The 25,018-nt window shown below is 54.6% G+C and overlaps 1 protein-coding gene across 2 annotated transcripts in view; it reads right to left on the bottom strand.

Moving 5' to 3' along the window:
- PARVB (parvin beta) overlaps positions 1-25,018 on the bottom strand; it is a 137,164-nt gene that overhangs the window by 54,708 nt on the left and 57,438 nt on the right. For both annotated transcript variants that reach the window (XM_039463225.2, XM_003932743.4), the window contains exons 2-3: positions 14,644-14,733; positions 10,475-10,545 (exon numbers count right to left, since the gene is read on the bottom strand). In XM_039463225.2, coding sequence (XP_039319159.1) covers positions 10,475-10,545; positions 14,644-14,733 — 161 coding nt within the window. The remainder of the gene's footprint in view (positions 1-10,474; positions 10,546-14,643; positions 14,734-25,018) is intronic.

Raw genomic sequence — 25,018 nt, 5'->3', positions numbered from 1 at the left:
ACAAACAAACAAACAAAAATCCAGCTCCACCTGGGTTTTAGCCATGTGACCTTGAGTCACTCACATAACCTCTCTGGACCTCAGCATCTTCATTCAGAAAGGAAAATATGTCAGTCCCTAGCCCTGTGCACACTACGTGACCCAGCAAGACCAGCTCTAATTTATCTCAAGGTACTAATTCAACTGTGGCCCTAGACATTCACCAGCTGTGGAATGATTCCAAATTTGTGCAGGAAACACGAAAAACGCAGAGAAGCCTGAAGGGACACATATGAAAAAAAAAAAAAAAAAACAGCCCTGCCTGCCTTCTGCTGGATTTTTCCGTCTTCCAGGTTTTCAGCAGTGTATATTACTTCGGCAGTTTGAAAAGATAATAAGTATCATTTTTACAAATTAATCACTATCCAGATGGCTTGTAAAGAACGTGACAAGCAGGTCTTAAAATGCACATACAAGCCGGGCACAGTGGCTCACGCCTGTAATCCAAGCACTCTGGGAGGCAGAGGTGGGTGGATCACCTGAGGTCAGGAGTTTGAGACCAGCCTGGCCAACATGGTGAAACCCCGCTCTACCAAAAATACAAAAATCAGCCGGGCGTGGTGGTGCACGCCTGTAATTCCAGCTACTCGGGAGGCTGAGGCAGGAGAATCTGTGGAACCCAGGCAGTGGAGGTTGCAGTGAACCGAGATTGTGCCACTGCACTCCAGCCTGGGCAACACAGCAAGATTCCATCTCAAAAAATAAAATTAATTAATTAAAATAAAATGCATATGTCAATTCAAGGGACCCCTGGATGGCCAAAACAATCTGAAAAAGATGAACAAAACTGGAGGGCCCAGGCTCCCCCGTTTCAAACCTGTCTACAAAGCTCCAATCATTGAAACTGGGGTACTGATGTCAAGGCAGACACACAGGCCCGTGGAACAGAACGGGGAGTCCAGGATAAATCTCAGGTCACAGTCAACTGATACTCTAAGGAAACCAAGACAGTTCTGCAGGGAAGACACAGTCCTGTTTCCCGTTCTAGCCGTCAGAGCACGCAGGCCACGTGATCTCATTTCCACTCGGCAGGTCTGTCTTCCCGCCGGCGGGGCCGGGGCTCTGCTCAGTGCCACAGCTGCAGCGGCTGGAGCACACACAGACCCACAGAAAGGGCTCGAACTGCCGGACCGCCTGTGGACTTTCTAGAAAGGTCTCCTGGGCATGCGGACATTTGGTTCCAGAGGCCGCCTGGCCCAGAGCTCTGACTTGTTAGGGACAAGAGACAATGTTGCTACTATGAAAAAAAAAAAAAAAAAAAAAAAAAAGAATCACATCTGGATCTCGAACCTGATCAAAGACCAAACCCAAAAATAACCAACAGAAAGAGATTACCATCAAATTCCATGCAGCAGGCCACGGCAGTCCGCTCTGGGAAGCAAATGCCGCTCACAGCCCAGCCTCACCGCCAGCCCCAGGAGGTACAACTTCTTCCTGCATACCGCAGCTCACCCGGCTGCTGTACTTCCCAGCCATCCATCTTAATCCGCTGTGCCACAAAAGACTTTTTAAAGATAGCACCAGCCATTATTTTTAGGGACACACTCATTTGCCAACCCCGAATCCTGCGGGCAGATGTCTAGGACGTACATTAATTATGCTTCTGCACACCACTCCATCACGCATGTCTCACAAGCTTGCTTTAACCAGAATTTTAAAAAATTACTTTTCCTTTAGATCCTTCTGAATTATAATCAGGATCTGCAGCCTGTCTCCCCAAGAGCTATGACAGTTACGTTTTAATCACCTCCAAAAAGAGTCGGACGAGGGCTGATTGCTACAGGCAGGAGGAGACGTGGCCCGGCAGCGGCCGGGGGCACAGGAGGGCACCCTATGTGGCTCCAGCAGCACCGGTTTCTGCCTAGAGGATCGTTTTCATGCAGCTGACTTTCTTCATGTAGACGAAGAGAGGAAGCAAACATAACTTAAAGACCAGGAAGGGTCTTGTCTTACCAACCAGGGAATGAGATATGAAATCTGCTCTTGGGGGGATGTGCACCCCCAGATGAGATGCAGGCAGCCTGCTTTCAGCCAATCTGCTCAGGAAATGTTGCATGTGTGGTTTTTTTTCCGACACCAAACGTGTCATTCCAACAAATCAATTCTGTGATTATCTGATACCAACAAAGTGTCCTACAATTCCCTCTGATTCTAACACGAACTACCTGAAGTTGACCCCACAGGCGAAGTGCTCCGTCCCACCAAGCTGACGTCACCCCACACACCAGCTGCAGAGGGGCTCCCAGGCTGCCCGCACCTCTGCCCACTGATTACAAATCAGGACTCCTCACCTCCAGTTCAGTGATTTGCCAGAACGCACAGAGCTCAGAAAAGCACTTCACTTAGGATTATCAGCTTACTACAAAGGTTAGAACTCAGGGACAGCGTAATGAATAGAAACGCTGCGTAGGGTAGCATTTTGGGGAAGGGGCTGGGGTGTCCGTGCCCTCTCTCTGTGTGACCCCTCCTAGCACTTCCATGCTTTTACCAGCTCTGAAGCTCTCTGATTCCCACCGCTGATGGGTTTTGTGGAGGATTCATGAGGTAGGTATGGCTGATTACATCATTGGCTATTGGTGATTTGATTCACTCTCCAGCCCCTCTCTGCCCCAACCAGAGGCTGGCAGGATGGGACTGATAGCCCCAACCCTTGATTACTCCCGGGCCAGCCCCCACCCTGAGTCACCTCACTAGCATAAACCCAGGTCTCATCATGAAAAAACAAAAGATGCACCTATCACTCAGGAAATCCCAAAGGTTTTAGGCACCGTGTGCTAGGAATCTGCACCAGGACCTGGAGGCTCAGACCGGGTCTAGGTTTCCCCTTATACCACAGGTGCATAGGCTTCCCCTGGCTATTCAGTCTGGAAAGCATAAAAATAACCACTCCCTCCTTTGAGAATCATTAAAAATATAAAGTATCTCATCTCTAATCCTATCGGTGCCTGGGCAGCTGTTCGCCCGTAAGTAATTCAGGTCACTGCTGGAGAAGGTTGGAGAAAATACTGCAGGAAGACACGCCAGCAAAGACGACTTTAGGATAAGTCTTCCAGGCTCCTGAACCCACCGGATGCCTGTGCCCACTTCCAAACTGGCACTGCCCATCTGTCCATCCACCTCCCTCCCAGGCTGCCCTGTTCACACTCGTGTTCTCAGCACTGCCCTGACAGTGACACCGGGTGACCGGGTGTATGATGTAACGTTATCCTTACAAAGTCACTCTGAGGTTGGCGCTGTTATTCTCCCTGTTACAGTGAACTCCAACTTTCTCTTCGGAGAATCAGTAGTCGGTATGTTCACCTCTCTTATTCTTTCATCGTCCATTTTACAGTTTAACCTCCTGGTTCTCTGTGCCCCCTTGCCACTAGTTTCAGTAAACAACTTTCCCATCAGTTCTAATCCATAGTTCACATCTGTTCCCCGTCACCTGCTCTGACTGGAGCTGCCCCTGGTCACCTGCTCTGACCGGAGCTGCCCCTGGTCACCTGCTCTGACCTGAGCTGCCCCTGGTCACCTGCTCTGACCTGTCCCGTAACCATCCTTCCTGCCAAATTACTTACCCCACCACTCTGGCTCATACTCCAGCTCCCTTTAAAATAGCCAAACGGAATTAGCTCCGACTGCGTGGTCCAACCCTAACCAACAGGGGAATGACACAGCAGTGGGGGCTACCTGCATCAGGAATAAGAACCCCTTCCCTCCCTCATCCAGGTGTGCTCGCCATTGCTCTGTCTGTGAGACGCGCCCTTCTCTAGAAGTAAATTGCCTTGCTGAGGAAATTTATATTCAAGTGCTACTGCTTTTGCAGCACCAGAAATCATACAACATCCCACTTTAATCTGAGTTGGGATTTGAATCCAGGAAGCTGACCCCAGAGCCAATCTTCACCCCTTAACAGTATAATACATGAGTATAATAGATGCTCAGAGACAAGTTTCGAATGACTGGCCTCATTCTCCGTGCCTGCCTTAGCCACAGCGAAGGAATTTTTTTTAAACAGAAGCAGGGGGCAGCTCACAATATTTTATACAGCGACAGTCTCGAGGCAGCAGAGGTCAGAGGCGGGTATCTGCGGGGGAGGCAGGACAGGTAATCAAGATAAGGAGGGGAAAGTGCAGAAGACAGAGAACAGAGAAAGAGAAAACTAGATGACCAGCCAGGCTTCCTTGAGAATGTCCCCCAGTCTCAAGACTGTGATGTGGCCACAGGCAATGGCCACGCCACCATGTCCAATGGATCAGGGTGTCAGTCAGACCTGCCTGCCCCCTGACCTGCTCAGGCCTACATATGGTCTATGCTTTGCACTAAAAACATCTGCTTCTGGACCAAATGCCTCCGAGGAACCATTGGGAGGTGGCCTCTACTAAGGGCTACTTAGCTGTAATCCACTAGCATTAGATCACCACAGCCTGCAGCCCCCAAAGGACGCTCTGAAAAGCAGAGAGAATCGCACAGGTCACGTGGAGGTGTTTTGTCTGCACCGTCCAGACTGGCCATCTCTTCCCAAGGCAAGCACCTGGGACCACCTCCGTCAGCGTCCAATCCACAGGTTTACCCCAGTCCTCACCCCTACTCCCAGAGCCTCCTCCCTGATGGCATCCCACAGGTTTGGGGTGGAACAAAAAAAAAAAACCACATCTGGCCAGGTGCGGTGGCTCACGCCTGTCATCCCAGCACTTTGGGAGGCCAAGGCAGGCGAATCACTTGAGGTCAGGAGTTCAAGACCAGCCTGGCCAACATGGTGAACTCCCCTCTCTACTAAAAATAAAAATAAAAAAATTAGCCAGGTGTTGTGACGCATGCCTCTAATCTCAGCCACTCAGGAGACGGAGGCATGAGAATCGCTTGAGCCTGGGAGGCAGAGGGTGCAGTGAGCTGAGATCATGCCACTGCACTCCAGCCTGGGCGACAGAGTGATAGATTAAGACCCTATCTCAAAACCACCACCACAAACCACCACATTTGTCTCGTCTCTAAACCGCATGCCATCTTGGGAGATCCTGGTGTGAACCTCCTGCTGGCGCTGCTGACCCAAACCCCCCATCCGTTCTCTCCGTGGGGATTCGGCTGGGAACAGAACGCTCACGGTCCCTCACGGCGTAAGATTACATGCTGAGGGAGGAGAAAGATGGAAAAGAAACCCACAAACAAGAGCCGACTCCAGGCAGCAGCAAGCCCGGCAAAGAAAAGGGGACTGGAGTCAGGAAAAGCGTGACGGAGTGACGGGGCAGGAGATACATCCCCCGGGAGGAAACGGAAGGAAGCAGAGCAGAGAGCTCCGGGCAGAGGCCGGGTACGTGAGAATGAGCCTAACCTTCACCAGAGAGAGGTCGGGCCTCTGCCCGCAGTCCCTGGGACCGAACCGCCTAAGCCCCAGAATACCCTGCCTGATAAAGTACCTCTGCTCACCCAGGGGCCTCGGGCCAGCCAGAGAGTAGCTGTGTGATTCAGGGAGGGGGCTTTTGGCCGCACTGTATCAGCCAGCTGCTGGAGGGGCTGGAGACAGATAAGCCACGTGGACAGTCAGCCACGCCCATGCCAGGGAACCCCAGCAGAAACTCTGGACAGGGACGCTCAGACGACTCCGCGGCTGACGAGACCGCGTGCGGATGGTCCCACATCACCAGGAGAGTAACGCTGCCCGTGAGCCCACGGTGAAGGGACAATGGAGGCGTGGGTGGGTGCCTTCAACTCCGCCCTGGGAGACTCTTCCCTCGGCTGCTTTTCGTCTGTGTCCCTTCACCATCCGAAACCATAACTGGCAGTGTGACAGCTTTAGGTGGGCTCTGGGAGTCCCTCAGGCAAGTGTTCAAACCTCAGGGCAGTGTTGGAAATCCTGAACTTGCCATTGGTGTCAGAAGTGAGGGTGGGCTTGGGGGACCGTCTCCTTTCACCCAGTGGGTACTTACTCAGTGTGTCCTCAGAAGAGCAAGGTGACCGGGGTGGCAGGGGCAGTGGAGGAGGAGGGGAGGGAGGGAATGACACAGGAAGGGGCTGGACAGAGCATGTCTGGGGGTGCCCAGCTCAGCTGCAGCCCAAGGACGGGCCACTGTGCTGGCCTCCGGCTCAGGCAGTGGCTGGCAGGCTGACCCTCCCCTGCTCACCCCTACCTGCACACACACGCCACTCTGCATCTGACTCCTCTGCAAGCCAAAAGAAGGGCAGTGTGGAGAATCCACAGACGTCAGTAAATCCACTCAGGGAAAACCCCGGCCGCACAGAGAGCCCCCTGCACGCCTGACAAACGCGAATGAGCCACACGCAGCCCCAGCTCAGCACCATCGCCTCACCTGCCACCGCCCGCACTTCTCTGTTTAAAAGGCTGTCGTCGTCGGTGAGAACTAATATTTAATGCACATCCCCTCCGTGCCACCGGCAGCTGAACCGATGCTGCTCTCCTGGTTGCTGTGTCTACGCTTATTTTGGAAAATGATCGATCAGAAGTGGAAAGCGTCTGCCACCCTGCAGCCCGAGAGCAGGTGGAGGCTTCGGGAAATTGCCTGTCTCCAGAAACACATGCTCTAGCCTGCTGGGACAGTTGCAGTAACAGGCATCTCAGTGTCTGGCAACTGGTCCTACCAGGAAATGGCCAAGGATGCTGCTGCTGCTGCTGTAGGTACCAAAACCCACCCTGCCTGGCCGCAGGGGCCGGGGCCCGCCAGCTGCAGGAGAGGCAGCAGCTTGGAGAAGGGGGTCGCGTTAGTTGCCTGTGGCTGCTGTAACAGAGTAACGCAAACCCAGGGGCTTCCAATAGCTCGATGGATTCTCTTGCCGTCCCAGAGGTCAAAGTCCAAAATCTGTTTCACTGGGCCAAAATCCAGGAGTCCGCAGGGCTAGTTTCTTTTGGAGGTTCTAGGGTTCCTCCCGGATTCTCCACTTCCTTTGTCTTTTCCACTTCTAGAGGCAGAGGTCACCTGCATCCATCCGCGTGTGGCCCTTTCTTCCATCTTCAGAGCCAGAAGCTGCCACCTTGCTTCCAGGGTCAAGCTGCCATGTTCATGTGCAGTCAAAGCTCCCCCGTCCCTCTGTGGACACAAGCGAACCCACTGGCCCCCCCTGGATCTTCCAGGATGACCCCCTCATTGCTAGGTTGTTCAACTCCACCCGCCGGGTCCCTCTGCCATGCAAGGTGCTACTCAGTGGCTCCAGGGATTATCGTCGTCTTTGGGGGCCACGATTCTGGCCCAGGTTCCCTGCAAAACAGAGCCAGGGCAAAACTCACTGCTGATGCATTTTCTTTGGCAGGAGCTTGGAGGTGAGGGGAGGGCATCCCAGACTAGCAAGAGGGAGGGGAAGGGAGGCGAGGCAGGTGCATGAGCTGGCTACGGCTTCAGAAGAAAACCCAGATGCTGCTCAGCCACACGGCCCATCTCCGCCAGCCATGGTCTCAGAAGCCCACCTCAGGGAAGTCGGGAGAGGCATTTATTCCTCGGCTCCTTCCTGTCCTTAGTCCTACGTTGCCCTGCAGAATGTGAATTAGCTTTCCCAAACAGCCAGCCCACCCCACGGCCCTCGATGTGGCCGTCTTCTCAATCTGGAACCTGGAAGAGAGAGAGCAGCTGGAGCCTCCACAGGTCCCTCCAGTTCGGTGCTGGCTGCCACACACTGCAGCCCAGCCCTCGCCTCGCCACGGGGAAACAGCCTGGAGGCCTTCAGACGGACGCAGGGGTGGGTGGTGCTGCATGCATCTGGGAGGACCATAAATCAAATCCCGCACAGCAGGGAACTTACCTACCCATTCCCCAGCCCCAGGGCCGAGCACAGGACCCCACACACAACCCAGCTCAGTGAAGGCACAGACACATCACTGACCCCAGCCTTAAACCTCTCGCTCTTTTTTTTTTTTTTTTTTTTTCTGGAGAGAGGGTCTTGCTCTGTCACCCAGGCTAGAGTGCAGTGGCTATTCACAGACATGCTCAAGCAATGACCTCCTGGGCTCAAGCAATCTTCCCACCTCAGCCTTCTGAGGAGCTAGGATTACTGGTGCCTCCCACCAAACCCAGTCCATTTTTGTACTGTATTGTAGAGACAAGAGTTTCGCCATGTTGCTCAGGCTGATCTTGAACATCTGGGCTCAAGCAACCCCCCACCTTGGCATCCCAAAGCGCTGGGATTTCAGGCGTGAGCCACAGCGCCCGCCCCTCCCCCGGCTCCTTCACCTCTCTGAGTCTCCATATGGCAGCAAGGATGACACAGCCCCCCACAGTTGTTTCAAGGAGATAATCCTGCGAATGGAGCTTGTGAACTCTCAAGCATTGCTCAAAAATCAAAGGAAAAAAGTTGAGAAAGGTCCACGGATGGTTCATCTTCTGTGTCAACTTGCCTGGGCTTCGGGATGCCCAGACAGCCGGTGAAACGTTGTTTCTGGGTGTGTCTCGGAGGGTGTTTCCAGAGGAGATGAACATTTGAACTGGTGGATGGAGTAAAGCAGACAGCCCTCTCCAAGGAGGATGGGCCTCATCCAACCCCACAGAACAAAAAGGTGGAGGAGGTGGGGAGTCGCTTCTCTCTGCTGAGGGCTGCTGGAGCCAGCATGTGGGTCTTCTCCCACCCCGCTCCTGTCCCTTCGGACTGCAGACTCAGGCTGGCATCTAAACCACTGGCCCTCCAGCTTTCTAGCTTGCAGATGGCAGGTCGTGGGACTTCTCAGCCTCCATAGTCACGTGAGCCAATACCATCATCAACCTCTCTCTAGATCAGGCGTCCCCAAACTGCGGCCCATGGGCCGCACGCGGGCCCCTGAGGCCATTTATCCGGCCCCCTGCCCCACTTCAGGAAGGGGCACTTCTTTCATTGGTGGTCAGTGAGAGGAGCACAGTATGTGGCGGCCCTCCAATGGTCTGAGGGACAGCGAACTGGCCCCCTGTGTAAAAAGTCTGGGGACACCTGCTCTAGATATTGACACAATTGGATCTGCTTATCTAGACAGGCCTGACTTCTCTGACATCCCTTGCTTGAACATCCCCCAAGTACAACGTTTTGATGGCTAAAAGACAGCGAATTTCCTCATCGACATTATTCTGTTCAAAATAACGGAGTAAGTATTCAGGAAAAAATAATAATAAAAAGTTAAGTAATTTAAGTTATTAAGAATCACCATCTTTGGGTGGGTCCTAAAACTGACATTTTTCAAGGGGATTTTTGTTGTTGTTGTTTGTTTTTTTTGTTTTGTTTAGATGAAGTTTCACTCTTAGTGCCCAGGCTGGAGTGCAGTGGCACGATCTCGGCTCACCGCAACTTCCACCTCCCAGGTTCAAGCGATTCTTCTGCCTCAGCCTCCCTGAGTACCTGGGATTATAGGCACCTGCCACCATGCCCGGCTAATTTTTTAAATTTTTAGTAGAGACAGGACTTCATGTTGGCCAGGCTGGTCTCAAACTCCTGACCTCAGGTGATCCACCTGCCTTGCCTTCTCAAAGTGCTGGGATCACAGACGTGAGCCACCACGTCCGGCCTCAACATAAAGTTTAAGATAATATCACTTGCAAGCCATTTTACTGATTCTGAATGAGCCCTCATGGAAACACAGTTGTACAGCCCAGCGTCAGGTCCAATGAGGTGGTAAAGGTGGAGAAGCTTTTTAAAAAGTACTTCTAATAGAAAAAAGTGTCTGTTTCTGGCAGACACTGTCACAATCACCATTTTCAAGGCTCCCAGGGCACCCAAGCTGGCTGTGGGCTGCAGAAGCCATGTCTGCCATGGCCATCTGCCCAAGGGCCAGCCCCGGGTCCCCCAGGGTCAGGCAGAGCCCACAGCCTCTCCTCTTCAAGGGACTCTCTGCCATGGTTTAGGTCAGAGTAACAGAACTGCACTCTGGACCCGCACAAGCCCTGCCTCGTGATGAGCAGGACCCACGCTGGAGGGGGACAGCCCAAGGCCAGCGCCACGGGCCCCTCCCCTCCACGCTCCCCGGCTTCTGAAAGTGGGGCAGCCAGGTTCCTCGCCCAGCTGCGATTCACACCTCCAGACGTGGTGGAAACCAGATGTCCGCCCAGCACAGGGGTCAACATCAGCTGGCTCCTCGGCAGGAGTGGCCGGAGGGTCGCCCTCCTGCGTTTTAGGGTTGCGTCTAAATCCAGACCCCACCAGGCTCCAGAGGGAGTTCCAACTCCATCCGTAGGGAGCTACGCTAGCTCACACCGGCGCTCATTCCGAACCCTGAAATCCCCTCCTGCCGAGCTCTGTCCAGCACAGAGCTCACGAGCCTGGCTGTTAAAGCCCCAGCGGAGCGGGGCACACAGGAGGCGCTGGGCACTGCGGGACGGATCCTCCCTGCCATCCTGCTCTGCCGACACATCCGTACACTTTCTCACGCTGCACCAGCGTCCCTTTCAGGAGCTCCCGGATTTAGCTCCCTTTGTCCACCAGAGCCCTGAACCCCAAAGCCAAGCCCTCACCCTAAGAGGAAGGTTCTGACCGAGATGGGGCTCCTTACCTTGACCAGTTCCTTGAACTTGGGGTCATCCTTGGAGGTGGGGTCGATCATCGTGCGCTCCTCATTCTCCTCTGCCAGGGACAAAAGGAAGCCACAGTCAGCGACTGTAGGGTTAGCAGGGATTCGGGCCGGCCTCATCTCTGACAAGTGAAGAAGCAGAGAGCCCAGCACTAGGGAGTTCGGGGTTGTGTGACTGCAAGAACCACCTTCTGGAAGGTGGACGGGGCAGCCTCCCCTCTTCTGTAAAGGGATGAAGTCAGACTCCATCGGTCTGCCTGGCCTTGCCTCTCCCAGACTTCACCAACAACCGGTCCAAACCATTTCCACTTTTCAGGAGAAATAATGAGACAGTAGCATTCACAGGGCATGAGACGCATCCCCGGCCTGGAATCTGACATGTGGGAAAGCTTCAGGCACCAGGTAGTACCGCAGGGCCGCTATTCACAAATACACGCGAAGAACTGGGATGGTCATGAGATGGAAAACGTTTGGTACATTGAGTGGAAAAGAATCAACATGCAAGCTTGTATGTAAAATAACATGCGGAAAACATATTGAGAAAGAAATGGCAAAAAAAAAAGCGGCGGGGGGATGATGTTTATCAGCGAAATGTGCCCATCCTCACCCTCTTCCATTTCTCTACCTTTTGCTTTCCCTCCATGTTTCAGCCTGGATCCCACGGACACCAGGCAGCCAGCTGAGCCCCTCACGGAGGACGGTGCCATGGTGGTGGCGGGGGAGGTGGGACCCCCAGAGGCCAGGCATGCTCCGTGGCAGAAATGCCCAGCGCCACACAGAAGCCAGCGGGCTCCAAGCACCTCTGAACACACTCAGGGAAGGGCAAGGGGGTCTCAGGCCGCCCACGCTGTCCAGCTCCGGGATTTGCGCAGAACATGGGATGGGTGGGGCCCAGGGTCCACTCGCCAGGAGGCTCTACACCATGCTTCTCTCTTAAAGAGGAGAAAGGGCACAAGAGGGGCTCCAGGCAGAAGCCAGATACCCCTAGGACATACATGTGGAAACGGCCAGGACACAGTAGAGACCAGGTCCCAGGGCCCAGACAGGCTGGGACAGGGCTGGAGACACTGACCGTGTTGGTCAAAACGAAAACGGCGTTGAAGCTGCGTGTAGTGGCTCCTGCCTGTGATCACAGCACTTCGGGGGGCTGAGGTGGGAGGGCTGCTTGAGCCCAGGAGTTCCAGACCAGCCTGGGCTACATAGTGAAATCCCCGTCTCTATTTTTAAAAATAAATAATAAAATACAAAAGAAAGAAAGCAAATGGCTTTGAGGGAGTCTTTCCATGGCTGTTGTTAATCCCCACTTGGCGTCCGACTGAGTGAAACTTTGCTCCTACACGGATGCGACGCCACTTCCCAGCGGCAGCGTCTGAACTCTGACGATGTGGGGAAACTATTTTTGAAGTCCTGCAGATCTGATGCTTGGGAAGGACCCTCCAGGTAACGTGCAGGGAGCACTCGGGAGTCCTGGTGACGTCTCCTCCAAGGCCCCCGCAGCCTCCCGCTCCTGCTGGGATCAAGGCTGGCATCCTCCAGGCAGCCTCCGAGGCCCCTCTCCAGGCTCCTTTCCCACCCTCCTGGTGCGATCTGCTCCAGCCCGTCCTGTCTCGCCTCATTCCTTGAAGCCTCGCCGCCACCTTCCCCGGGCCGTGGCACCTGCCCCTGCCGTCTGACTCTCTCTCCCTGGCTCATGTCTCCTTCACTCTTCAGACCTCAGCTCCCCAGCTGAGATCCTTGAGTCCAAACGCCAAATCTTCCAAGCTCTCCTACCCGAAGGAGGCCTTGGTGTACCTGTGTGACCCCTGCCTGAGACCCCCTCCAGACCACCCATCTCGGGCGGGCAAGGAGCAGGGCCAGGCCGTGAGTCCACACGCGTATGTGGAGGGTGCAGGATGGAGAGTGAGTAGGTCACTACCCAATCCCAGCCTTCAGAGAGGCCATTTCTGGGAACATTCCCTTCAAACCACACTACAAATCTAAGCATTGCCCTGTATCCCCACCCCTTGCTCTCGCTGAACAGAGAAGAAACAAAATTCGGGCCCAGCCAGCTCATGTGGACCTCAAGGGGAACTTTCTGCTCTTGCTGAAGGCTCTGAGCCCACGTGTGACCCCGCAGCAACCCCTGGACTGGGCAGCATGCCATGCCTGCTCTGATGTCCCAGGACTGTGGGCTCCTTGAGGGGTCCTGCCTCAGTCGGCCACCAAGGGGGATGGAGCACCTGAACCAGAGACTGTGAAGGGTGGAGGAGGGCAGGCGTCGTTTCAGCCTTAGGGTCACCAAACACTTTCTCAGACGCGTCTCCGGCCTCTAATTGTCCCTTGGGGTGGCTTTCATTCCTGACCCCACCTGGAGGAGGACAGTGGGCCTGAGGGCCCCAGGCAGGTGGCTGTGTCTGCAGATCCTGCTGGGGTCTCCCGGCCACCTGGTGATGGTCTCTGTCACCCAGGCTGGAGTGCAGTGGCGCCATCTCAGCTCACTGCACCCTCCTCCTCTCTCCTGGATTCAAGCAATTCTCCTGCCTCCGCCTCCCAAGTAGCTGGGATTATAGGCGCCTGCCACCACACTGGCTAATTTTTTCTATTTTTATTAGAGACAACGTTCCGCCCTGTTGGCCAGACTGGTCTAGAACTCCTGACCTCAGGTGATCCACCCGCCTCAACTTCCCAAAGTGCTAGGATTACAGGCGTGAGTCACAGTGCCCGTCCTGTTTTCTGTATCTTCTGGGACTTGGCATCTTGGGGCCTTGCTGACTCTGGAGAGGCTGCACCTCAGGGCGAGCTAATTCTTAGAGATGGTAAACCACCCTCTGTGACCACACCTTCCATATGTAAACCCACTCAGAGCCCAAGCCCCCGGAGCCCGGAGACCCAAGCCCACAGCCCCTGAGCCCACGGCCCCCGAGCCCACAGCCCCGAGCCCACGGCCCCCAACCACCTCTTTTCTTGGCTCTTCTGTGGCTCCTACACTCCCAGCCAATATCCTTACCCTAATCTCCCCAGGGCCAGGTACCAGAAGACTCAGGATAGTCCCTGTACCCCAGAGCCTACTGAAATGATTCCAGCCAGTCAGGCCCAGGCCTGTTCACCCATTCCTTCAGAGAAAGCCACGGTAAGGGTGTTGGGGCCGGGCGCACTGGCTCACACCTGTGATCCCGGCACATTGTGAGATGAAGGCAGGAGAATTGCCTGAGCCCAGGAGTTGGAGACCAGCCTGAGCAACATGGCAAAAAATTCACAAAGTTAGGTGGCTGTGGTGGCACACCCCTGTAGTCCCAGCTACTCAGGAGGCTAAGGCAGGAGGGTCACTTGAACCTGGAAGGCCAAGGCTGCAGTGAGCCATGATCACATCACTGCACTCCAGCTGGGGTGACAGACTGAGACTCTATCTCTCTATTTTATTTTATTTTATTTTGAGATGGAGTCTTGCTCTGTCATCCAGACTGGAGTGCTGTGGCACAATCTCAGCTCACTGCAACATCTGCCTCCCTTGTTCAAGCGATTCTCCTGCCTCAGCCTCCCAAGTAGCTGGAATTACAGGCACATGCCACCACGCCCAACTGATTTTTGTATTTTTAGTAGAGACGGGGTTTCACCATGTTAGCCAGGCTGGTCTCGATCTCCTGACCTTGTGATCCACCCACCTTGGCCTGCCAAAGTGCTGCGATTACAGGCATGAGCCACCGCGCCCGGTCTGAGACTCTATCTGAAAATACGTATATATATAATACAAAATAAAGGCACTGGCCCTGCTCCTTCTGCCTCTGCCTGATGCTTCCCACGTGGCCTTCCGTGGCATGGCGTGGCGTGGTGTGGCATGGCACGGCATAGCCCTGAGTGGCCTGCTACACCTGCTTTCGGAACTGAATTTAACAAACTATCTTTTCAAGTCAGTCTTCTCCTGATCTGTTGGCTTTACCACCGGAATAATAAAACTTACATTTTAAGACTGGGGCAGAAACCCACAAAGGACTTGTGTTTCCCAGGGGACTTTTCTAACCACGACCTTGAGCTAAGAACTTAGACTCCCAAATACCCCCAGCATCTGATCGAGAGGCCAGATCTACGGGGCTCCTCGCTGGCCTCCGCAAGACCAACGCTGCGCCACAGACGCTCAACCGTTTCAGGGCCGGGAGCGGAGGAGCTGCCCTTACCGAGCTGGGTGTCTTCAGGGTGAACATCCGCCAGGGCAGGGGACGTCGGCGAGTTGATGGCATTCTTGCCTTCTGCCTGCAGGTCACTCACTGTGGGGCGAAAAGAAACCCAGGTGAGCATACACGGAGCGCCACGGCCTCGTGTGTCAGCTGTGGATGCAGAGGGACATCACTTCCTGCTTTTTCGGCATTTCACAGACATTCCTAGAGGTCTGTTGCCCAGAAAGAGTCAGAGGGAAAAATGCACCAAATCAAGAATGCACCGTGCGGTCCCTCCCACCCCAAATACTTCCCACTTCTCGCCGAGCCCTGCCAGCCTGTTTTCACTGCTCTTTGAAACTCATAACTAAGACACCAAAGCTTCCAGCTGCTTCCAGATCTGACCAAGGCTGCCGAGGCAGACAAAGCACGGACCACAGCGATGGGGCGTGAGCGGGCGGGGCTGCCCTCCCTCTGTGGTGGGACTGCGTCCTGAGCCACGGACTCGAGAGGCTAACCCCCTCCGGTCATGCACACGCGTGAGTCTGGAGTTCAAAGTGGGGTCACTGGTGACAGCCACATTCACAGGGACAGAAATCTGATGGAACACCCAGGTCAGGACTGCTGGGACATACAACAAAATCTAATAAAGGGAGCCAGAGGCTTCAAGTCAGAAACAGCACGACCTCCCATCCCCAGGGACTCCTGGACAGTGACAGGGCCTGGAACGCCCAGTGATTAGGGACAATCCCAGAACAAGAAATGACCCCTCGCCTCCCTGCACCAGTGAGACCCTCCAGGACTTTCAGCCACACCCAGCAGGGAGGAATGTCCGCCCACGAAATGCGGGGGCCGACCCCTTGCTTCTCTAATGTCACACTTCTTCCAAAGTCCACAGCCTCGGCCCCTGCTGCACGTGGGACCCCAGGTTCCAGCCCCAAGATACACCTGTGGTTCCAGTGGCGGCACGGTCCTGGCAGCTTTCACGGCCCTGGTGGAGGGCCACGGGGAGCAGTCCCTGATCACACGCCACAAAAGTAGCCAGGCCAGGGTGTCCGGAGCTCTACCTCCTTCTCGATGAAACAGACTCGGAGGAGTATCTGAATGAACACACCATCTCTCCAGGTCAGCCTTCTCCTGATCTGTTGGCTTCCCTCGCTGAATAATTAGACTTACATTTTAAGACTGGGACAGAAACCCACAAAGGAGGACGTGCTTCTTCCAGCTAAACTATGTCCTCTTTTAACCCCACTGTCGCCTCGCACCTTGAGCACCTCCATCTTGGACACCCAGCCTCCGCCGTGGCAGGCGATGGGGCAGCAGGGGGGTGGGGCATGATGGCTTCGGAGCAGCAGGCCAGCGGGTCCCGCCCGTGCTGGCCACGAGACAGACCCCAGGCACGTCCCACTCACGTCTCTGCGCCTGTTTCCGCATGTGGCGTTTATAGATAAGACTGTAAAAACGCCAGGGCCTTTGGAAGGACTGAATGTAACCACGAATGTCGAGTGCCCAGCCCAGAGCACGGCACGCAGTGGGCTCTCAGGACATGCTGTAACCAGCTTTCAGGACAACACAACCCCCATCCCGTGTAACGGCGGCGAGGCCCCAGGAGGCCGGCTCCTCTCGCGTCAGCAAAGGTCCTGATACCCACCTTCTTAAAAAGCGGACCCTCTTTTACCCTGTGTTCACAGCAGCACTACTCAAAACAGCCCAAAAGTGGAAATAACCCAGGCCGGGCGTGGTGGCTCATGCCTGTAATCCCAGCACTTTGGGAGGCTGAGGTGGGTGGATCATTTGAGTCAGGAGTTTGAGACCATCCTGGTCAACATGGTAAAACCCCATCTCTCCTAAAAATAAAAAAAAAAAATTAGCCAAGCATGGTGGCTCGCACCTGTAGTCCCAGCTACTTGAGAGGCTGAGGCAGGAGAATTGCTTGAACCCGGGAGACGGACGTTGCGGTGAGCCGAGATCGCGCCACTGCACTCCAGCCTGGGTGACAGAGGGAGACTTCATCTCAAAAAAAAAAAAAAAAAAAGTGGAAATAACCCATGTTTCTGCACATGGCATTTACAGGTAATACTGCAGAAATGCCAGGGTCTTTGGAAAGGCTAGATGCTTTTTGGTTTTTCTCTGTTTTTTGTTTTGTGAGATGGAATCTGGCTCTGTCGCCCAGGCTGGGGTGCAATGGCGCGATCTTGGCTCACTGCAACCTCCACCTCCTGGGCTCAGGTGATTCTCCTGCCTTAGCCTCCTGAATAGCTGGGACTATAGGCGCATGCCACCATGCCTGGATAATTTGTCGTATTTTTAGTAAAGACAGGGTTTCACCAGATTAGCCAGGATGGTCTCCATCTCCGAACCTCATGATCCACCCATCTCGGCCTCCCAAAGTGCTGGGGTTACAGGCGTGAGCCACAGTGCCCAGCCAGAAGGGCTAAATGTAACCAAACCATGAACGTCGAGTCCACCCTGGCCAACATAGTGAAACCCTGTCTGTACTAAAAATAACAAAACTTAGCTGGGCGTGGTGGCGTGCACCTGTGGTCCCAGCTACTCAGGAGGCTGAACAGCAGAATCACTTGAACCTGGGAGGTAGAGGCTGCAGTGAGCCGAGATCGCACCACTGCACTCCAGCTGGGCAACAGAGCGAGACTCCATGTCAAAAAATTTTTTTTAAAAAAAGGAAGGACATTCGGACCAGGCCACAGCGTCCTTCTGGAGAAGGACAGAACGTCAAATACTGTACAATTCCGGCTATAGGAGGACCCTCGAGTGGGAAACACAGAGGAAAAAGCAGACTCGTGCTGCCAGGGGCAGGGGGAAGCGGCAGACAGCGCCGAGTGAGGAGAGGGCTTCGGTCTGGAAAGATGAGAGAGTCCTGCGGGTGGGTAGTGCTGACGGCGGCACGGTGAGAATGTGCTTAACGCGGGTGAACGCTGCTCTTGAAAACGGCTAAGGCGGTGACGTTTACGTTATGTCTATTTTACAACAATATATTTTAAAGCAAAAAAAAAAAAAAAAAAGCAGGCCCTGTCCAGGTAATGCACATTCCAGCCACGAGCCGGCCCTCCACACCCTCCACATCCCACGGGAAGACCCGGCACCACTCATCTGTGATTTTCCAAAATCCACAGCCTAACTCTGTGCCAGCAGTGGACAAATGCTAAACGCCTTCATGGGGAAATGATTCAGACATCGAGTTCTGAGACTCCCTCCGCCCCAGCTCCCTAAAAATACTCCAAAAGATGCCCCACGGGTCACCCAGATCAGCTGAGAAAACAGAGACCAAATTTCAGCAATTATTGGTCCCACGTGACTAGTGACAAAGAGAGCTGTAACCAGCAGGGTCTTAAAAGGCCGAAAGGAAACAGAGAAAAGTGATTTTTCACAGAATTCCTCCGGAATACGATAACCCTGGAGCACAGAGGGCCCGGGTGGAAGTCCCACGTCCTCGCTGGTCTCACGGGAGGACGAGACAGGTGCAGGGAGGTCCCGTCCAGCACAGCTGCTGCAGTGCTCACGCTGACGGCACAGGACGAACAAAAGACACAGTTTCCCTACGGGTGGAGGATCGCCCAGGTGTGCCATGCCCGTGAGTCCTCTTGGCAGGGCCCGAGAGCTGGCACTGTGCCCACATACCTGGGCCTAAGGGGTGGGGAGGGAGACCCCGGGGCAAGCAGCAATGCTGGGAGGCAGCCCTGCCCACCTGATTTCAAAAACACAGAGTGGGAGGAGGAGAGAAGCCGCAATTGAAAGCCTAGAAATTGGGTCACATAAAAACAGAGATTTCCACACCGCCCTGGAACATCAAAGATGACACTCAACAGGGCCAGGGATTTTGCGACCCTAATAAATGAGACACGCTCTCAGGAACACCACCCGGGGCCCGTTCAACAGCACGTTCTGCAGGGGCTGGTGATGCATGATGCTCTGAGGGGTGCAAAGGCTTCGGGGACCAGGAGGAGGCGGGCACAGGCGGGCAGACCCCTCAGCCGGCAGGAGGAGCCCAGGCCTGTGGCCGCAGAGCCCCAGTCCACACCTTGCATTGCCACTTGCTGGTGTGTGGCCTCGTGAAAGTCCTGTCACCTCACTCAGCCTCAGTTTCCCCATCTGTAACATGCGGTGGTGGGAGTACTGGCCTCACAGGGGTCCTGAGGAATAAGGGGAATCGTGAGCACTCCACACATGGCCCTTAAACCCCCCTGCAAGTGGGAGAGGCGGCTGTGGATGTGCAGAGTCTCTGTGATTAGCTTCCAGGAGAGGCACAGACTGGGGGAAGAGTGACCACGAGGTGAAACACGGAGGGCTCCCTGGAGGAGGCAGCAATTGAACCGACCTTGAAAGATGGCCAGGCTAAGAAAAGGGCCTTTGGGGCTCTGTGCAGAGTGAAGGGGTGCCGAAGCAGAGCCAGCATATCCAAAGCTGAACCCCGTGAGGATCCAAGGGTGCCCGTCTGGGTCTTGCCACATTTTGCAGCCCGGGCTCCCCAAAGAACACAGTTCCTTTGCGGGGGAGCTTTCAGCCTGGATCTGACTGTCGTCTCCAGAGGATCGGTCCGATTTTTGGAAGGAGGGGCTCCTCTGGCACCTTTGGCTTCCCCCCACGCCACTCCCCACCACGCGAACGGTGCCAGTTCGGTGGCTTTCAGTGAATCCCAGGAGTGTTTTGGTTTTTAAAGTCCCGGTCCACTTGCCAGAAAGACAAACACTTGAAAAGATGTGAAGTGCGGCTACCTTCAGTCACGGAGAAGGGTCTGCTGGCCCGGGTGCGCTGGCACAGGCATGCTGGCACGGGCATGCTGGCGTGCATTCTCTTGGCGTCTGGTGGGTGTGGAAGGCGTGAGCTTCCAAGCGACCGGGGCTTAATTTCACGGCATGGGTGATGAAGGGGAAAGACTAAGTGTCCGCATTGTTCTAAGATGAATGTCTCTGGCCACACGAAACGCAGCAGCCACGAGGGAGCTGACGCCAGCTCGTTCACGCTGTGCCAGAATCCGCCTGCAGCACCGCCGTGGCCTGCACGGGGGCCGGGTCGGGAGAGAGAGACGGGACGAGGGCCCCTTGCCGCGCCGTCCCTGGAGACAGGCGCTCCTTGCTCAGCCCAGGACGGCCCAGTGGGAAGCGCAGGCTGCAGCCACCAGATCTGAGTTGTCAAGAGAAGCTGGAAATGTGGGGTTCGGTGTGGAGTCTCCCCGTTTATAAATGTGAGCGAATAATTCAAATTCTGCAGGCCAGCCAGAGGGCACAGAGCCGAGGACTACAGGAAATACACATCCAAGCCGCACTGCTGACTGTCCGTGGGAAAGGGGGGGCCACGAACGCTTCCTGAGCACCTACTAAGTGCAGGGCACCTTCCATGCCGGCCACTCACCTCGTCTCCTAGCGAGTCCGTGAGGGAGGCTGGGCGTTGTAGCTCCCACCTGTTATCCCAGCACTTGGGGAGGGTGAGGCGGGCAAATCACCTGAGGCCAGGAGTTCGAGACCAGCCTGGCCAACTTGGAGAAACCCTGTGTCTACTAAAAACACAAAAATTAGCCGGGCGTGGGGGCGGACGCCTGTAATCCCAGCTACTTGGGAAGCTGAGGCAGGAGAATCACTTGAACCCGGGAGGCGGAGGTTGCAATGAGCTGAGGTTGCACCGCTTCACTCCAGCCTGGGTGACAGAGCGAGACTCCATCTGTCTCAAAAATAAAAGTAATAACAATAAATAACCAAGGCTGTGATGGAGTGGCTGGTCCTGTGCTGTTAGGTGTGAAGTCCCAGTGTCAGGACTGAACCCAGTTCTACCTGACCCTGCACCTCACTGTGCCCTACTAAATCCTACCTATCTTTAACCTCATCTTATTGACCACCTCCTCCAAGAAGCCCTCCTGGGTGTTCCCCTCTCCCCAGCTCAAGCCACACAGCCATGTAACTCTCTCCTTCCCAAACGTCCCTCCCTGCCAGTGCCAAGTCAGTTCCTGCACATAGTAGGCCTTTTCACATGTTCCAGGAGCAGCACGACAGAGGGCTTAGAACCCCGGGGCCAGGCTGCTGGTTTGGGATTCCAGCTCAACCGCTGACCAGGTGTGTCATCTCGGGCAAGCTACTTGACTGCTCTGTGTGCCACAGTTTCCATCTGTGAAGTGGGGCCTAACACCCCTCAGAGAGATGACAAAGGTTCAACGAGACGTGCACTGAGCACGGTCACCAGCGTGCAGCGACCCCTCGGGAAGCGTCAGCTTCGAGCGTCTGTAATGGTGGCATATGCACAGTTTCCAAAGCCTGCACCCAGAGACGGGGCAAGGTTGACAAAAAAAAAAAAAAAAAACCACCATCTCTCCCGATTCGGAATGACAAGAACATGAAAGGAAGGAAAGAATCAGAAACTAAAAGCAGCTCATAAAAACCCTGCCACTTAGACCTCGGGCCAAGCGCGCGGGTTCCGTCTTTGATTTGTCTTCATCTTCTCCTTTGCATGGTTCTATTTATTTATACCCAGGCTCTTTCCCAAACAAAGGAGTTTCAGGCAGCGATTCCCCCGCTTTTGATATTGTTAGGAAAACAACTTTGAAAGCTGCTTTAAAGAACAAGGTTAGCTTCATGCAGAGAAGAAATCTGGAACGGGAAAAGGCCGACCAGCTTCGTGCTTCATGAGGGGAACCAGGGCAGGACGGGGGGGAGGATGGCGATGTCCCCCCTGCAGCAATGGGCACCGCAACCCCCCGGGGGGCTCGTCTGGAGGGTCTGGCCCAGACACGAGGGCCCTGGGAGGCCGGAGCAAGGCCAACTCCATTTTCCGACTTTTCTAAGCGAGTCATTTCAGTAGCAGAGACGCTTTTCCACCTGTGGGGACTCGCTGCACCCGCCCTGCACTTCCTGGTTTTCATAGAGAACGAGAGATCGTGGGAGAGATTTCAGAGGGCCTCGTCTGAACCGGGATCAAAGAGAAATCCCCCAGAAAAACAGCCATTCTCCACCCGCCACCCGTCGAAGAGCAGAACTTGAGCACGGCAGGAAAGCGGCCTCATGTCAGACACGTCGGCGGCCCCGTTCAGGCCCTGCCCACTGCGAGTTACCGCTGATGCTGCTCCAAGAAACGGAGCGGCCTTCGGAGCGTGCGGAAGATACCACAGGGGAAACAAAGGCCTGGCTCCACGCCACCAGCTCCTCTCCGCAGCTGCGGAGGGGCATCGGGATCCTTCACCCGTGCCCACCAGGGAAGCCTAAGACATCTCTGGTAAATGCTGTTTTCCAGGCCTCCGCCAGGACATGGCAGCTTTCTATGAATTTTCCAACTTCCATCTGCACTCAGAGGGGTGTGGTTTCTCCGCAGAAGCTGTAATTTATCAGAATAATTAAATTCATCAGGCACGAAGGTCTTCTGAACAGAGCAGTTCTTCCAAAAATAAGCCCAGTTGTACTTTGGTGAAGATCTCACAGCTCAGTGGAGTTAAAATAAGACCGAAGTAAGATCTAAACAAGAATAAAAACAGCGTCAGCCTCGGCGGCTGGGAGGAGACGCTGTCGGTCGGTCCTTTCCGACGCCCAGAAAGACGGTGATGGGAAGGGGCCGAGGATCATCATTCAAAGGACGCAGCTATTTCTGGCGCGTCACACGTGCAAAGGCCTTGAAATGTGAGGCCTGGTCCTCCCCAGGAGGTGATGAACTCTGAGTCCCATCTCCAAGTTCCTTGGGATCACAAATCGGAGGAATGACAGTGTGTCTTGCCCAGGGTAAAGGCAGCAAAGGCCAGCGGTGCCAGAGAGCAGCTGCTGCTCCCGGCCCAGACACGGGAAAAGACCGGAAGGGCCTCCAGTGATCCACGGAGCGCAACTGACAAGAAAGCGCTTCTCGACCTTTCAAGTGGCAGGTGCAGTTTGAGTTTACTGAGAAATGGCCGTGGGCTTTGTCACGCAGGAAGCCAGCCCAGGGTAATGAGGCTGGTGTATTCATGCACATTTAACTCACTATCATCTCTAAGCTGATGAGTTTCTGAACGGTGCTCACAAGACCAGAGGGGTAGGAACGCACCGTGATGGCCGGGCGCGGTGGCTCACGTCTGTCATCCCAACACTTTGGACGGCGGAGGCAGGGGGATCACCTGAGGTCAGGAGTTGGAGACCAGCCTGACCAACATGGAGAAACCCCCTCTCCACTAAAAATACAAAAAATTAGCTGGGCATGGTGGCACACACCTGTAGTCCCAGCTACGAGAGAGGCTGAGGCAGGAGAATTGTTTGAACCCAGGAGGCAGAGGCTGCAGTGAGCTGAGACTGAGCCATTACACTCCAGCCTGGGTAGCAAGAGTGAAAGTCTGTCAAGAAAGAGGGAGGGAGGGAGGGAGGGAGGGAGTGAGGGAAGGAGGGAAGGAAGGAAGGTAGGAGCCATGACTGTGGCCCAAACCAGAAGGATTGCTCAGCTTGAACGTCTGATTTATGGGACTCGTTCTGCTGGGGCATGAGATTCCAGCCCATTTCTCAAGATGAAATAAGTTCAGAAGCTAAAATAAATGTGTGAACATTTCAATAAGGTAAAATCCAAAGGAGGTCAACAGGTGGTGTGGACTCCACATCAAGAGCTCACAGCTGAAGCCCTGTCCTAGGCAGGTGGCAGCAAGCCTTGGGCATGGCAGCCTGCTGCTCTAACAAACGCTGGCAGGTGGATGCCAAAGGGCTGGGCACGGGACTGGGCAGGTCCTGCCCTTGCACTGTGGAGAGTCCGCATGTAGCCGAGGGAAGACGTACCCTGATCACCTCCACCCAGCCGCCGACCTCACAGCTGGCACCGACGCTCGTGATGGATTCAATGCATAATTAATCACATGCGATACACAGCATGGTGTGGAGATTTTTACAAAGGCAAGAACAGGTCAGGCCAGGTGCAGTGGCTCACAACTGTAATCCCAGCATTTTGGGAGGCTGAGGTGGGCACATGGCTTCAGCTCAGGAGTTCAAGACCACCCCGGGCAACGAGGCGAAATCCTGTCTCTACACAAAATACAAAAATTAGCTAGGAATGATGGTGTGAATCTGCAGTCCCAGCTACTCAGGAGACTGGGAAGAGAGCTTGAAGCCAAGAGGCGGAGGTTGCAGTGAGCCGAGATCACACCACGGCACTCCAGCCTGGATGACAGAGCCAGATCCCGTCTCAAAAAAAAAAAAAAAAAAAAAAAAAAAAAAAAAAAAAAAAAAAAGGTCGTAAAACAATACAGCAATACAGCAAAGTCTGAGTGCAGTCTGCCCATGGTGTCCATCCGTGGTCCCAGCTACTTGGCACTGGGGCGGGAGGATCACTTTAGCCCAGGGGTTCAAGCCCAGCCTGGGCAACATGGTAAGACCCTTTAAAAAATACAGCATGATACTTACGTAGAAAATACCAACTAGAACACTCAGCACTCTGTATTTCTATGTGTGCGTATCCAAATTCACAGAAAAAGGAATGAAAGGGCATCATGCCCCAGAATGACCAAGTAGCATCACCCCTGCAAGGGCCGCGTGGCTGAGGTAAGGAGGAGAGAGGGCGGCTTTGCCACCAGACTGCGTTCTTAAGCTCCTTTCGAAATAAAAATAAAGCCACAAGAAAGGAAATCAACGGACGTCCTGGCAGGGTTATGTCCAGGGTACAACGGGGCCCTGGGGCACGTGGCAGCCAGTTCTACAGGGCAAGCTGCAACGTGGCTTCAACCGCAGAAATGGCTCTGGGACCCAGAAGGAGCCTCGGGCCTCTCCTGGAAGCACTGGCAGCCTCAGGGGACACAGTGAGCGACCCGAAGGGAGGGAGGAAGCTGGGGAGGGAAAGCCCTGCACGGTCTCACCCCTACAGATGACTGTGGAACAAAAATCTGACTCCGAGACTATGAGCGTCAGCAAAGGCCCCGGCACAAGTGTCACAGTCAAGAACACAGAAGGAGGAACTGAGACGCTGGACCCAGGAGTACCCTCAGCAGACTCACATCTAGAGAACAGAATCTACGATCCAGCAACACCTTTCACGTGCTGGATCAAGCCTTACCTGACACCATCCATCCCCATGGACCATCTTGTGCCCAGTTCTTAGGATGGCTAGTGGGGCTCTCTCACCAGAACACCCACGTTGGCCCCTGAAGGCCCTGCCCTAACCTGTTCCCACCCCATCCCAGCCTCTCCCTTTCTGCAGGTGACTGTCCTGGATACCACAGCTTTTCTTCCCCAGCATCCATCGATCCTTTCAAGTAAACAAGACTCAGCCTCCCTCGGAGAGAGCCACGCCTCCTGCCACCACGCTCGGGCCTTGTAGTGCAGCCCCGGGATGGAGCAGGCAGCCCAGGACAAAGCCAGCTGACACACCGGCCTCCCAGGAACAGAGAATGAGACAGGCACTCTTTCCCACTGGCCTTGACCCAGAAAGGATGCAGGTTGAAGCTGTCCCATTATCT

This window comes from Saimiri boliviensis, chromosome 21, assembly GCF_048565385.1.
Source record: "Saimiri boliviensis isolate mSaiBol1 chromosome 21, mSaiBol1.pri, whole genome shotgun sequence".
In the NCBI taxonomy this organism is placed as follows: domain Eukaryota; kingdom Metazoa; phylum Chordata; class Mammalia; order Primates; family Cebidae; genus Saimiri; species Saimiri boliviensis.
The sequence above is the reverse complement of the archived record's forward strand: the minus strand, read 5'-3'. Positions and strand labels throughout refer to the sequence as shown.